This window comes from Kogia breviceps, chromosome 12 (assembly GCF_026419965.1).
Source record: "Kogia breviceps isolate mKogBre1 chromosome 12, mKogBre1 haplotype 1, whole genome shotgun sequence".
Taxonomy (NCBI): Eukaryota; Metazoa; Chordata; class Mammalia; order Artiodactyla; family Physeteridae; genus Kogia; species Kogia breviceps.
Genome location: NC_081321.1, coordinates 23,142,871 through 23,159,055, shown reverse-complemented (window position 1 = coordinate 23,159,055; position 16,185 = coordinate 23,142,871). Strand labels below are relative to the sequence as shown.

At 37.6% G+C, this 16,185-nt stretch overlaps 1 protein-coding gene across 23 annotated transcripts in view; it reads right to left on the bottom strand.

Moving 5' to 3' along the window:
* Positions 1-232: 232 nt before the first annotated feature.
* Positions 233-16,185, bottom strand: part of FAR2 (fatty acyl-CoA reductase 2) — a 128,855-nt gene continuing 112,902 nt past the window's right edge. For all 23 annotated transcript variants that reach the window (XM_067008980.1, XM_067008978.1, XM_067008974.1 and 20 more), the window contains 6 exons: positions 14,821-14,939; positions 13,555-13,622; positions 10,730-10,901; positions 5,679-5,808; positions 3,055-3,182; positions 233-2,181 (listed from right to left, as the gene is read on the bottom strand). In XM_067008980.1, coding sequence (XP_066865081.1) covers positions 2,019-2,181; positions 3,055-3,182; positions 5,679-5,808; positions 10,730-10,901; positions 13,555-13,622; positions 14,821-14,939 — 780 coding nt within the window. In that variant the 3' untranslated portion in view covers positions 233-2,018. The remainder of the gene's footprint in view (positions 2,182-3,054; positions 3,183-5,678; positions 5,809-10,729; positions 10,902-13,554; positions 13,623-14,820; positions 14,940-16,185) is intronic.

Genomic DNA, 16,185 nt, shown 5'->3' with positions numbered 1-16,185 from the left:
GCTAATGTCACGGGTAGAACATGCTTCAACATGTAAAGGTAACCCTATTAATGATGTCTGAAAAAAATGAAGCGTTATGGGTATGTGTTAATTTATATTCAACTGGTAGTTTCTTTAGATTATGTCATTTTTCTAGGGAGGAGGCAGGAGATCAACTGCAGCAGTCAGCAGTTAAACACTAGAAGAGAGGAAACCATTTTTTAATTCAAATTTTCATTTAATCAAGTCAAAATGTGAATACTTGATCAGTGAAATTTATTGAATTGGTGAAACATAAAATAATCAAAAGATAGTAAATTCTTAGAACTATTACGTTTTGTCCAATTTCATTGAATTGTATCTTGATTTCATTTTTATCATTATCTACAGTTTGTATCTTAATCAGTGTAACTCAAACATGTCATACAGACATCTCAAACTGAAGACAACCAGGTACTTTGTTTCAGAACTGGGTTGTCTGCCCTGGGAAGTAGTTCCCAGAACTTAGATGAGATTGGGAAAGACACTGCCCAGAAGAGTTCCCCCCCAAACGCCCTTTATGGGGTTCAGAAAAATCTCAAGTAATATTGGGCTAGAAGTCATCCTCCTGGCCCTAGTATACTTCGGCCACCTAGTGTGCCTTTCTGAGTATTAACCAATTATCTCAGAAAGTGAGCATAAATATAACTGTCATTAACATTTTATGCTCATGTAATTTTCAAGTAGTTGTGATTATTTTTAGTTGCTTAGGCCCTAGGTACTATATTTGAATCATAGTCCATGTTTTTAACATGAAATGCTGCAGTCCAACGTGCACTCGTCTCTCAAATATGAGGAAAGTTGGGATAACAGTTACATTATTAATATAGAATTGAGATTAGTGTTTTACTCACTCATTTGCATTATACATAAAATATTTTTAAACAAAACAACACCTGTTCTCTAAACTTAGAGTCACTTAATGAAGTCTGTCCTCTTCTGCTGCACATTCCACAGGTAACACTCTGCAACTGGAGTGATCAAGATACTAGCAAATCCTGGTGAAAGTAAACTTCCCCACTTATAGAAAAAGCTAAAACTAGCATTTAAAATTTTATTTGAAAGTTTGCTTTCCTCAATGGCAAAGATCAAGGAAATGGGTTTTTACATGATTCTAGCCTAGGACCTTCCTCTAACATTAGTCACTCTAATCTCTAATCGAGGCCTGAGCAATATAAACTTAAATATAAAGGATTTGGAGACTTTAATGAAGAAGAGGGTAACCCTTAGGAGGTTATCAGGAAAACTGGTGATTCAAACGATTTAGAAATAATAGATGTCAAATTCAAGTTACGGGAACTAATTTTTACTTAAAAGCATAATAAACAGTCCCAGTGAAAATACCCTTGAGGCTTCACTTTATACATAATTATTTACACCTCTTGGTTTTATTTAGGTTTCAGAAGTGGGTATAGTTAAGGAAAACGTTAAATGTGAACCCACTTTTCTAATTCCCCCAGCCCTCAACCAGGACTCCATGGTATAACAAAAAGAAAGCAGAAACCTTGGCGGCAAATTATTTCTCTAACAGCATTTGTGAAGATGTTGAGACCTTCCTTTCTCTACTTAGCTTGATTTTAAACCTTTATACTAAGTACACTAGAATGGTTCAAAGGTTAGAACTGCCTTTCTTTAGCATATCTCAGCTTCTACCATGTGTTCTTCCATGTTGATTGAGTTGAAATTAGTCCTCTCAAGGAGGAAAAAGCTAACTGTGGGAAGATGGGTGTACTTTGGTGTTTATATTCAAGAGCATAGAATAGAGTGTTAGGAAACAGGAAACAATTTTTTTCCTAACATGTATGATTATAGGCTAGGATATGACTTTCCTTCTCTCACTGAAATAAAAATGTATAGTTAAGAAATAAGGATGAATACATGACAGCACATTTGACAGGTAATGACTTGGACATATTTGTTACTACCTAATCTTGAGAACCACAGTTACTGTTTTAGAGGTATCTGAGAGGTTCCAAACAAAAGGAGATCGCCAAATGTTGTCAGACCTTGAGTGTGCTGGACGCCCTAAAGTAGGAGAGGAATTTGTAACAGAAGCTCACGATGAAGAACCACACATTCCGAGCCACCTGAGATCTTGCAATGAGAAGGCGCCAGGCGATGAGGAAGAGGGCAGTATTAAAGAGGTAGTGAATATTTCGGAGCCTGGAAACAGACATATATAACCAACGTCAAAACAGTACCAAATACCCAACTATGTTATTTGAAGCATAAATGTATCTTTTCCTGGCTATGACCAGCAAATAACTAAGTGCTTAGGTATGTGGCACTACCTGATGGCCTTCTGATTTTGATATCTTTCATTTCCACCACATGCCTTCTGAGTAATCATTTCTATAGTATTCCCTGACTAGTTTCCCTTTCTCATACCTGCTTTAACCTGTCTTATAAACATGGCTAATGTAATCTTTCTTAAATATACTTTGATATTACTATATATCACAAATCTTCCCTGGTTCTTGTTCACTGGAGGGTAAGTTCTCAACGTTCCTCTCAGTTTGCAATTACTTTTCCCATCCTTATCATCTCTGCATTAAAAGCCCTTCGCTTCTACCAGAATTATGTCAGATTACTATAATTCTTTGTCCCTTAGGGATTAATTATTGAAAAATTGCAGGCAGTCAGAGGTCTTGAAGAGTGGTTAACTGATTTGCCCATGTTAAATAGCACAATCAGGTTTCCTGCCTGTTGGATGTTCTTTCTCTATACCACATTATGACAGGATGCGATAGAAGAAAACTTGGGTTCATATCTGGCTCCTGCACTTACCATGTGTGACTTGCCCACTTACCTTCTTTGAGCTTAAATAGCTCTTTAATAAAAATGGGATAACAGAAATAATACCTGCCTCACAGGGATGTGGTAAAGTCTAAATGAAAGAGTATATTACAGGGTATATAGTATAAAGGCTCAAAAAATATTAATTCCTCTCTTCCCCTGCTCATATTTCATGTCTGGTATAAAATCAGATACACATGGTAATTGCTCAGTAAATATTAACTGACCGATTATATTTACCTTTTTAAGTGTTGCTTTGCTTCTGGGATCCCAGCCATATCCTCTTTCAATAAGTACTTCTTAACTCCTAAAACATAATTTTCAATGTATTCCAACCAATTCAACTGGCGCACATCGAAGTTGAATACCTGAAATGCAAGAAGAGATTATGGATTGTCAGAATTGCACTGCTGGAGGATCACTTTATTCATTTGATGAAGTTTCTTTTACCTAAATGAGTGACATTCAGTTTGGAAGATTTAGGTTGTACCCCTCCAAATGAGATGATTTGAGTTGTTATTTTAAAGGCAGTAACAATATGGATTACCATTTATATATGAATATTTAAACATGGATCAAGCACAAATATTTGACCTTTAGGAAGTCTTGGAAATTTAAAGGAACTGGTATTAGTATGTTGAAGGCTAATTTCATTTCAAGTAAATAGGGATTCATTATTTTTTAAAAGAATAAATATGTTAGTGACCAAAACAAATTATATATGTCTTTTTCTTTTCATTCTTTTTTTTTTTTTTGGTGGTACGCGGGCCTCTCACTGCTGTGGCCTCTCCCGTTGCGGAGCATAGGCTCTGGACGCGCAGGCCCGGCGGCCATGGCTCACGGGCCCAGCCGCTCCGCGGCATGTGGGATCTTCCCAGACCGGGGCACAAACCCATGTCCCCTGCATCAGCAGGCGGACTCTCAACCACTGCGCCACCAGGGAAGCCTCTTTTCATTCTTAAATTTTGGTGTTGTCCCCTTGCCCTAGCACCCTTTCCTGAAATATCACTACTTCATTATGCTGATTAAGGTAAACTTTGGACTTAAGTTTAAACCAAAGGCTTAAATCAAAGCTTTAAGGACTAACTTAGCAGAATTTATATTCTATCTTTGCTTTTGAGATGTTATCCATTATGTTTCTTGGTGTGCCACAAAATGAAGCCCTTCAGAAACATTCAGAGCGGTAAGAAAAGCTTTGCTTCTCTTAGAACACTAGTGTATTTTCTTTTCTTAGACAAAGAATGCCATGAAACTATATTTTCTTTTCACCTTGCCACCAAAAATCTTAAGAACAAATTTCCTGCTTAATTGCAGTGACTTAGTAGGATCTTATAGACTGCATATGAATGTTCTGTTTTTCCGTTCTTACTCTTGATTTCATACTTTAGTACATATTTTTCCTGGTTTGATGTTTTATTTCTGTTTTGTTCTTTTATTACATGTATTTATTGCAAGTTATTCCAAATCTTTGTGAAATAAGTTGGAGTATTAACAAAGAAGGCAAAATGTCAAAAATGAAACTCTAAGCTTATTACCTTTTGAATTATTTAGATGGGTAAATTCCATGGAGAAAATGCAATAAAGATAAGCCTATATAACATTTGATGCTAATTTTAAAAATAATTTCTAATAGCCTGAGGGGTTTTGAAAAATAAGCTGGTTTGATCCATGCATTTTAAACACAGGTGCTTAGAAGAATTTTGTCTATATAGGCATGTAAACATTTCTGAAAAAAAATAAGCTCTATTTCATGTCCATTTTAGAGGTTCACAGCAATGATTTCAGTTAAAGTACCCGTCTAAATCTCAACTGGTATATTTAACATTGTGTCTGACTGCAAGTAACCCTTAGTTTCCATGGTGGGAAGTAATTTTAGGACTTGGATTTGAATCATGCTCTATGTGGCTGGTATGTACGAGCTAGCAGGTGAGGCTAGCTAGCCATCTAACATTTACTTCTCAGCATGACTTGGTTTATTCTACATGCATGACTTGGTTTCTTCTACATGCTGGCAAGCACAAGATAAATCAAGAAATTTCTTTCTTTTAAAAAATTTTTAGCAGAAAATGTCAAGAGTGAAATCTTTAAAGCTTAATTAAAAACTAAGGATATGCTCAAGGAATAAATGACTGAGAAAGTGAAGCTAGGGATGTACAAAGTACAGAAGATTTGTATATTTGTGAATTTCAGGACAACATTTGTGACTGCTAAGAAGCTAATATATAGAAATAAATGGCACTGATCCTGAGCAATTAAAGTGAAGGCCTATCTTGAGAAATAAACGTCTGAATTGTCAAAGAGAAATCATTATAGGGAGGAAGACTGACAATGCTAGAGAGAGGGCGATGCTGCTGACGGGAGGTCTTAGCTGGGCTAGAATGCAGAGGTGGAAGGGTTAGCTTATCTAAAAAGATAAGAAGGAAGGAACTGCAGCTTTGGAGATGCAGAACAATTTTGATTTGACAAGAACAGTGGATGAGAGAGTTCCTGGCCAGTAAAATTATTTTTCATTGCAGTCATATGTTTTGGAGGTTAGGGGGGAAAGATAGAGGTACTGAGGATTTGTTGAAAAGTTAACAGCTATGGAAGTTGATCAAAGGGTTGAAACAAAGTATATGAGACCTGACCTGCAGAACAGCAGTGAGAAGCTAGCCAAAGGCTAAGAACCTAGATCTCTTACCTACATTAAACTTGCTTCCTGAAATTGTGTTGATGGCATTCACTGATTTTCTTAGCCAAAAAAGAAAAAAAAATAATTCTGTGTATATAACAAAAACACCCTTAATTCATCAGCTCTCCAGGTCAAAGAATTCTGAATTCTGAATGGGTAAGGTTTTCCTGTCGGTTGTCAGTGCTGTACTCACTCTTTGGTCTTCAGGACTCAGCTTGGACATCAGCATTTCTGTATTGTATGTGCTCCATTCCCAACTCCGGTTGATGAAATACTCCAGCATGGAAAGGGTTCTTAAAAGCCGATTCATGAGTTTTGTCATCCTGAGGTAAAGATCACATAGGAGCGAATATCAGTGCACCACAGATGCTGCTTCCCTGCTACTCTGTAGGGATATATGACAAATTGTGTTTGAAAAAATATAAAAATGATTTCTTCCCACTTTTTCCAATTCCACATTAAAACTCTTATTTTTTCCCCCTTCCATGTTAACACTCTGTTGCATGAAGGGAAGGGGATGAATCTGAAAGTGCTTGTTCTATCAGGCATTTTAATACCACTAAACTTCTTTTCCTCTTTTCTACCATCTCTTTCTCAAGAGTTGCAAATATTTTAAAAGCCTAGCCAGGTATCCACCCCTGATGACATACTGTTCATTCTTTGAATTCTGAGGTAGACAATAAGAAAACTTATTTCTCTTTCTTATTGTATGTTCTTAGATTTTTTTTAAAAAAACATTGATTCGAGGTCTTATTATATAACTTATTATATAACATTATATAACAGAAGTGGTGACTGTATTAGCGTCCGATGAACCAAAAACAGTTATTAACTGTAATGGAGATTTAAGGGGAAAATAGTTTGTTAATAATTTACTCAGGCATAGTGCTGATACTTTAAAAAAATATTATCTCCACTAATTCCCATAACATCCCTGTTAGGTAGGTATTTATCTGCATTTTTATGTAAAGTAAACTTAAGAAAGATTAAGTGGCTGTGATAATACAATGTGTCAAAGCCAAAATTCCAACTCAGTTTTGATGGACTTCAAAAAGCCTCTGTAAACTCATCCCCTGTATCCCATTGCTTGAGATGGATCACATCTTCTAACCCCATGGTCAGGACCTGCTGTTTGAACTTCCCAACTTTATAACAATTTGTAAAAAAAACTTTTATATGCTTTCTTATTTGATCCTCACAGTATGATTCTGTGAGTTAGTTAGGGTCTATACTGTTTATCTTCATCTTACAGACGGATTAATAGGTTCAAGGTCACATGGCTAATGCTCAAGTCTAGATTTTCTGGTTACAGATCACCTTTTGCCTATAGAACATTCGATTTTTATCTTAATCAGTTAGGCTAATCTTGGTAATAGTTATTACTATAGTTGACCTCATAAAGACTTATGATGCTATTTGGGGAGTTTGGTCTTATTTCTGGTCAAATCCTACTGGCCATGTCCCTGATAACTCATGAGGTACTTCTCTCATGGTATCATGGGAAATTCTTAGGCAAGGAGGTAGAATCAATACAAGCATCATAATACGGTTCCATTTGCTATTGTTATCTAACATCTTGGCTGTAGACTGAATACTTATATCCTCCCACAATTCATCTGTTGAAACCTATTCCTCCTAATAGTGATAGCATTTGGAGAATGAGTCTTTGGCAGATGGGTAATGCCCTTATAAAAGGGACCCCAGAAAGCTCCCTTGGCCCTGCCAGCATATGAGGACACAGAGAACATGGCTCTCTAGGAACCAGGAAGTGGGCCCTCAGTAGATGCCAGATCTACCAGCATCTTGATTTTAGACTTCTTAGTCTCCAGTACTGTGAGGAAATAAATTTCTATTTTTTGCAGGATCTCAGTTCCCTGACCAGGGATTGAACCTGGGCCATTCCAGTGAAAGCCTGGAATCCTAGCTACTAGGCCAACAGGGAACTCCCAAATTTCTATTGTTTATAAGCCACCCAGTATATGATATTGTTATAGCAGCCCAAACAGACTAAGGCAATCTTTATCCATTTTACAACCCTGACGTAATTGATATGATTTCAATAGATTTAATTTTTAAAAAGAATCATTGCACAATGATTATATAGTATATATAATATATATACATTGTATATATAATACTGTATATTATATATACAATGGTGTAACGTATATACAGGACTATATCAACATAATAGTATTTTTTTAGAAAGAAAGAATACATTTTATTACTCTCAGGTAGTAAAGATCTTCTCAATGCATACAAGGCAAAAGCTATAAAGGGAAAGTGATTCATTTTATCACATAAAATGTTTAAACTTCTTTGGTAATAATAGTGACTACTATATTCTATGCAGTCTTAAGTAAAACCCTATGAAATAGGTATGATTACAGTCTCCTTTTTACAAGTTAGGAGTTAGAGAGGTTAAGTAATTTAGGGGTCATTTGGATAAATTGGTGAAGCCAGGATTTAAATATGTAAGTCTGACTCCAAACTCCATGCTCTTAAGACCTGCATTATATACAGCTTCCCTTGTATTAAAAAAGCTTCATAATTAGAACTACAATATAAGAAACTGACTTCAAGTAAATACATGAAATATATATTTACACACACACACAGAGCTTCCATAAATTAATAAGTATAACCCAATAGAAAAAAAGGAGTATTACTCAGCCATAAAAAGGAATGAAATAGGGGCTTCCCTGGTGGCGCAGTTGTTGAGAGTCCGCCTGCCGATGCAGGGGACACGGGTTCGTGCCCTGGTCTGGGAAGGGAGCGGCTGGGCCCGTGAGCCATGGCCACTGAGCACGTGCGTCTGGAGCCTGTGCTCCACAACGGGAGAGGCCACAACAGTGAGAGGCCCGCGTACCACCAAAAAAAAAAAGGAATGAAATACCATTTGTAGCAACATGCATGGACCTAGAGATTATCATATTAAGTGAAGTCAGACAAAGACAAATGTCATATAACTTATATGTGGAATCTAAAGAAAAATGATACAAATGAACTTATACAGAAAAGAAATAAACTCACAGACATAAAAAACAAACTTATGGTTACCAAAGGGGTAAAACAGGGAGGAATAAATTTTAAATTTGGGATTAACAGATACACACTACTATATATAAAATAGATAAACAAGGACCTGAAAAAGAATATATATATGTACATGTGTATATATGCATATATGTATATCTGAATCACTTTGCTGTATAACTGAAACACTGTAAATCAACTATACTTCAATAAAAAAAGAAAAATTAAAAAAACAGGTGAGAAATAGAAGCAAGCAACTCATACCAGAGAAACCACGGAAGTCCAAAACAAATGAAAGCCCAGCCCCTCCAGCAATCAAGGAAAATGCAAATCAAAGTGACAAAGAGATGCTATTCCTTGTCATTAGTTTGACAATTCAAAATATTGATTTTTGCAAAGTATTAATGAGAGTGAGAAAGAACAGACTTGTACTCTCACTTGCTGTTCTGAGGGTGTAAATTGACAGAGCCTTCCTTTAAGGCAACCTGGTGGCAGTCATAAAATCCATATACTCTCCCATCTAGCAATCCCACCCCTAAGCCTCCTCTCCACATCTAGAGGCACATTCTAGAAAAAAGCATGTTTGTTGCCCCATTGTTTGTAATAGCAGGGGAAAAAGACAGCACTAGCAGAATGACCTAGATTTTCATGGAACATGAGTGAAAAAGTTAAAAGTATGTACGATTGCTTTATACATACACAGAGATTTATACATACACTTACCTCAAAGCAAAATTGTATATATGTCCATATATGGTTGTAAATACATAGACGATTACACACAAACACACATGGGGAAGGAAAGGGTCCAGAAGGATTCTAGCATTTTCTGCCATAAAGATTATTCTTAAGATTTCTATCACATAACAAACCTAACCATTTTCCATGAATATTACAATTTAATTTCTTACAAACAAAATACGTAAATATTTCTATTGGGCTCCTTCCTCCTGTGTTTTCCTTTTGTACTTACCGAACTTTGCTCTTCAACCAGGTCTTCTAACTGATGTATTTGAAAGGCTTTAGCGTTTCTGCCAGGAATGTTTGGTTTTCCTTCTATTCCCATCGTTATTTAATAAACCCCTCATACAAATATTTTCCCACAGACACAGTATCCCCTTTTTCACCTTGCTCAAGAAGAAACTGACAATTGAGTTATGGACGCTAAGATCTCTGAAAATTTGGATAAACTCTACATTGCCTAAGTTTCAGTCATTTGCTCTGTTAATAAGGATGGAAATAAAACACGCTGAGAGAGACTTCTTTCTTTAAAAGGAGCTAACATCATGCTTCTGAGGCTTGATGGCAGGGATTGCCTTTGGTAGTTATGATTATGACACATATAGTATTATTCAAGTGAGACAGGGGTACGAAGGGCCATGTCCTAGGTCACACAGCTGGAAGGTGACAGAGCTGCCTCAGCATCAACATACTTTCATTCGACCTTGTTCTCATCTCCAGGTGGCAGTAAATCCAGTTCTGGTTTCTCCAGATCTTTTCTCTGTCACTTCCTTTGAGATTACTTAAAATTCTTCCTTTAGCTTCCATTTCCTCATTTGTAAAATTGGGATGATGAGAATATCCTCCTTGGGATGTTGTGAGAATGAAAATAAGATCATCATGCACCATCCCTTGTGTGTATGTGAGGCTGTTACCATTGTACATTTTTTTTTTTTTTTTTTTTTTTTTGTGGTACTCGGGCCTCTCACTGTTGTGGCCTCTCCCGTTGCGGAGCATAGGCTCCGGACGCGCAGGCTCAGCGGCCATAGCTCACGGGCCCAGCCGCTCCGCGGCATGTGGGATCTTCCCGGACCGGGGCATGAACCTGTGTCCCCTGCATCGGCAGGCGGATTCTCAACCATTGCGCCACCAGGGAAGGGAAGCCCCACCACTGTACATTTTAAGATCATCTAACAATTTAGAAACTCCCAGACACAGAATCGCAGTTGCTTTTCTTTGTAGGTGAATGATTACCTGCTGAATTCATCAAGCAGGGTCCTTAACATATAACTTCCTTTATTATGACAAAGGATCTCTAAGGTAGGCTTTTCACTACTACTGCTTTGGTTGTCCCCTTATATATACAAAACGATAAATATATATGATTCAGTTGTCACCTTTCATCCCCAGGTGACGGGAGGGCTAAGGACTTGGGGCCCTAAACTTCCATGCAGAGACACTTCTAAAGCTACTGTCTCAGCTTCTTACCTGGGCTTCCTTCCCGTGAGCCGCAGATAGAAGTCATAGATAATGGCAGGGGCCCGGTGGCTGACTGCATTCCAGTACTGGGTTGTGACGTTGTTGGTTGTGAAGTCAGCCTTTGGCCTCCTGAAAGCTCTCTCAAGCGGGATTTTTTCAAAGGTTGCCAAGACTTGGATCCCTGGGGGGAAAAAAAAAAACAACAGAATAAGTGCTAAGTCTAGGAGCATATAAACCCACTGTGGTGGATGGCATTTGCAATGGGTCAAAACAATAAATAATAAGGATTTGTTGTGTAGAGTCATGAATCAATTTCTGAGAATAATATTAAGACTTTTATGCCGGTCAAGTGGTCACCTGCAAAATCCAACATTTTGAATAGGTTAAGAATTTGGTCCTTCTCTTGAAATCTTTACTCTAAAACAACTTCTTGGGAAAATAGTTTTAGTCAATACAGTGAAGTATTGCTCAGAAAAACTTAAATCCATCATTCAATTTCAAGGTTATCTAATCTATTCTAAAGCCCAAGACAGAGCCTAAGGGTGTTATTTCCTTGGTTGGATCATTTACTTGAAGGAAAATCAGGAAAGTTTCTTGACATTTTACTTAAACTTTTTTTTTTCAGTACGGGGGCCTCTCACTGCTGTGGCCCCTCCCGTTGCGGAGCACAGGCTCCGGACGCGCAGGCGCAGCGGCCATGGCTCACGGGCCCAGCCGCTCCGTGGCACGTGGGATCCTCCCGGACCGGGGCACGAACCCGCGTCCCCTGCATTGGCAGGCAGACTCTCAACCGCTGTGCCACCAGGGAAGCCCATACTTAAACTTTATAAAGATTTAAGTAAAAGAGAGAATATAAAAGCAGGACTCCTTCGTGTCGGTTCACTTTAAATACCAGTCTTTTACTTTGGTATTCCTTCTACTCTGAAATACTTCAGACTCAATGGTTTTACTCTTGTCTCCAGAGTTTTTAAAAATAATAATCTTAAAAAAATTATTACTTATATAAAACCTAGTTTAAAGCTTTTAGTGTACATTTGTAAATCCAATATGTCTTTTCAAAAGGTATTCATTCATTTGAATTCAATTTTGATTTTATGTAGAATTTTCAAAGAATATGCCTAAGTTCATTACTCAGTTATGTTGAAGCTATCAATTATTATGGTAATATGATTACTGTCCTCCATAAAAGATACTACCTAGAAATCTGTATGAAAAATACATACCCTATACGGAAAATATTATCAAGAAACATCTGATTCCTGGGTCTTTTCCTCCCAGAGGGATTCATATTAACTTTTAGGAATTCCTAGTGGGTGGTCATTACACATTCAGGAGACCTGTCTTCTATCAATACTCCTACATCAGGCTCCAGCTCCCCATATGTACTGAATAAATCATTAACTCTCTCTGGGCCTTGTGTGTCAAATAAAGTGAGCACACTAGATTATTTTTAAGATCACTTTCAAATATTATTATTCCACAAAACAGATAAACATTTTCAGCACTGAAGAAGACTATTTTGAATCTCAGGAATGGATTTTACATGTAGCATCTTTTTATTTAAGAGTTTAAGTATCTTGGGGACTTCCCTGGTGGTGCAGTGGCTAAGGATCTGCCTGCCAATGCAGGGGACATGAGTTCGAGCCCTGGTCCGGGAAGATCCCACATGCTGCGGAGCACGTGCGCCACAACTACTGAGCCTGCGTGCCACAACTACCGAAGCCTGCACACCTAGAGCCTGTGCTCTGCAACAAGAGAAGCCACCCATGAGAAGCCTGCGCACGGCAACGAAGAATAGCCCCTGCTTGCTGCAACTAGAGAAAGCCCGCGCACAGCAACAAAGACCCAACGCAGCCAAAATAAATAAATGTTTTTAAAAAGCTGTTTTTTTAAAAAAGAAAAGTTTAAGTATCTTGGTTGCTTCTATTAATGCCTCTTTTTATAGTGATATCTTAGTTCTGTTACTGAGGTAGAGGAGATTTATTTTTATTTCCGAATATTGTCAGAATTATTTAGCTATATGATCTAAATAACTGGATATATTAGCTAAAGAACTTTGATGGTAGTAGATAATTTCATTTTACTTTTATTGAAGTAATAACTTTGCAAATAGAATAGCAGAGCAGAGTGCACTGAATTGGAAATCAGATTCTAACAAATTAAGCACATTTGATTTTTTTTCAACATCTAGTAGCTAAACAATTAGATGATCTAAAAGTTTCAAATATTTGCAAGAAAATCAACTTTGAAACTGACAAAGGAGAGTACAAGATTGGTTAGCCAATTTTCTATTATATGCAGGATTAATTCAATTCAACAGGATACATTCAAGGTTACACTATGGCTGACAGCATAAATTAATAAAGAGTATCACTGACTCAATAACAGGAGTTAACATTATTGGACTTTTCTAAATCTACTTGGCCATTGATTATGTCACACTCTCAGTGATGTGGCCAGGGTATGAGGACTGTGTTCATGAGAGCAGTGGCTCAGCAGAAGGAGTATTTTATCACTGACATTGCTTATAATTGCTGACTTTTACTTGGCTTTATTTATTTTTTTAAATGTCTATAGCCAATGGGCCCCTTATTGCTTACAATCATGCAGCTATCCCACTGGCCCCTTTCTTTGGTATACCACAGTACATCCTAATTAACTCTTACACATTTACAATTTGCAATTACTTTAATCTCTTTACCTATGTTTTGTCTTTTCCCCATTAGACTCTAAGCTCCATGACACACTTTGTCTATTTCTTTCCATGTGGCAGACCCTAATCGTGAGTGAGCAAACTCTCATAGTTATACAGGTACATCGTTACAGGCACTTACCCATTTTGCCCCAATTACAGGGATTGAGGTTGCCAGATGTACAGTGGTAGATCAATGTTGACTTAGGTCTGGAAAACAAAAGTTAGATAAATACAACAAAATGGAGAACTAATGAAAGAAAGATAAGGGAAAATAACATTTAAACAAGGTTTCTTCAATAATTCCCTTGACTGAGGCACCCCACTCAACACTTCCATCTTTTGTTCCTTCTTTGGGTGAATAAGCAAAATAGAAGAAGAGGAGGAAAAGTGCAAGTGTGTGTGTGTGTGTGTGTGTGTGTGTGTGTGTACATGTGTACAAGGAAAAAATCCCAATAGGTTGACATATTTATGGACCAAATGGAGGTAGCATGACCATGAGAAAGCAGATCATGGTCTGATCTGCAAAATATGGGCAAAAATATGGGCCATGTTTTTTCCTAAATCCAGGGAAGCTCTGCTGGATTGGAAAACATCTGAATATCTAACTTCCAATAATTAATAAAAATTAACTTTGTTTACCTTTTACTAACAAAGGTAAATATACAAACAACCTATTATTTTTTCCTTGTACTAGAAAATCCCGCCCCCCACCTCCCCCTGCTACACACACGGTGATCTGAACTTTTGGCATTTATTAGGGACTGAGGAGTTAAAAAAAATATGCTCTCATTTCATCCACTTTCACCTCCTTTGCCTTAAGAAAGGAAGCTGTATTTTAGACTACTGAATAGAAAGACACGTTTCGGTTATCAAGAATTAGATGGTTAAATGATTTGAAGAATTTATTACTGTATGATCAAGCAGTATTTATAAAGCAAGTTAATGCATATATGATGGCATAATTGGAACTGTGAAATATTGAAATGGACACCCTCTCACATTTGGGGTCTTCCACAATAAAATGCATATATATATATATTTAAATTAATTAATTAATTTATTTATTTATTGGCTGCGTTGGGCCTTCGTTGCTGCGCGCGGGCTTCTCATTGCGGTGGCTTCTCTTGTTGTGGAGCACAGGCTCTAGGCGCACAGGCTTCAGTAGTTGTGGCTCGCGGGCTCTAGAGCTCAGTCTCAGTAGTTGTGGCGCACGGGCTTTGTTGCTCCGTGGCATGTGGGAATCCTCCCGCATCAGGGCTCGAATCCATATCCCCTGCATTAGCAGGTGGATTCTTAACCACTGCACCACCAGGGAAGTTCCAAAATGCATGTATTTTGAAAAGGTGCCTAACACAGTCACCCTCCTTCTCATCAATTCTTTGAAAGCTAGCTTTTGCATCCACACCTGTGAACTGCCGTGTACCATCCTACAGCCAAGGTGAGATTGACGACTATATCTGCTGGAATTAAATCTGCCACAGCCATTGGAGTAGCTCTTATGGACCGAAGAAACCCCTTCCCAGCCTGCACAGGAAAAAGGACATAAAATATATATTTTTAATTTATTTATTTGGTTGCGTCAGGTCTTAGTCGCGGCACACGGGCTTTAGAGCGCAGGCTTAGTTGCCCCACAGCATGTGGGATCTTAGTTTCCCGACCAGGGCTCGAACCCTCATCTGCTGCATTGGAAGGTGGATTCTTAACCACTGGACCACCAGGGAAGTCCCAAGGACAAAAAATATTGAACCAGATCTTAAGTAATAGCCGGGATTAAAGTATACATCAGACAGGTAATACGAATGCTGTTAGTGATAACGGCCAGCACTGATCACTGCTTACTAGGTGCCTGCGCCGAGGCTGACTGCTCTCAGCCCATCCAACCTCCCAGCCGAGTTCATCTTAAGTGTCACCATTGCCAAGAACCGCTAGGGGTCCTCAGGCTCCTTTCAGAGTGAAATTCCTCAAACTTGTGAGAGGTTTAATGTATTTGGTTAATTAATAAAGAATAAGAATTAGGGTTCCCAGATTCCCCATTAATTTAGCTTACCATTTCTTAAATGATGTTGTTTTCTGCTAGTGCCTACTAATTTACAAGCAATAATAGACACTAAAAGTTTAAGATACATTTTTTAAAAATTAATAAAATTCTACTACTTGACAAAACTTTTTTTATCACTTGGGGAAAAAAACCCACCATTATTTACTTTTTGTTCAGTATCTTTGTTTACCTCACAGATCACTGATGTTATACAGATGTAAGAATTGGGAATCGTTCATGTTAATAAATGTTGTGTCAATAAATAAAGAAGTCAGTTAATAAATTAAAAGTCACATTTAGTGACTTTATAAAGTGATTGATTATTTACACCCTGTATGTTTCCAACATCAATTTGCTGTGGTTGGCACTTTCTTGTGTTCCTAATTTCTGTTTTCTTGTAACTGATTTCCCTTCCTTTGGATATAGGCAATCAGTCTGGAAAATTTTAGAAAATTTGAATTAACGTGCAGCTTTGTAAACAATGTAATAAAACTCACTCTTGGATCATGTTAAAATAGTTATGTTCTAAGTTACCAAATGTTCACCCCCATCTAAGCCTCAAGAGTTGAAGGCAGATAGGGAACAGAAAAAGAAAGAAATCAGAAAGAAGTTCATTGTCATTGTGTTTGACAAGTACTTAAAATTCACTGTCTTATATTTGTATTGTAGTTCATGTTGGATCTAGTTCTGAGAATAACAAAGGCACAGTCTGAAACATGAGATCCCTAATAA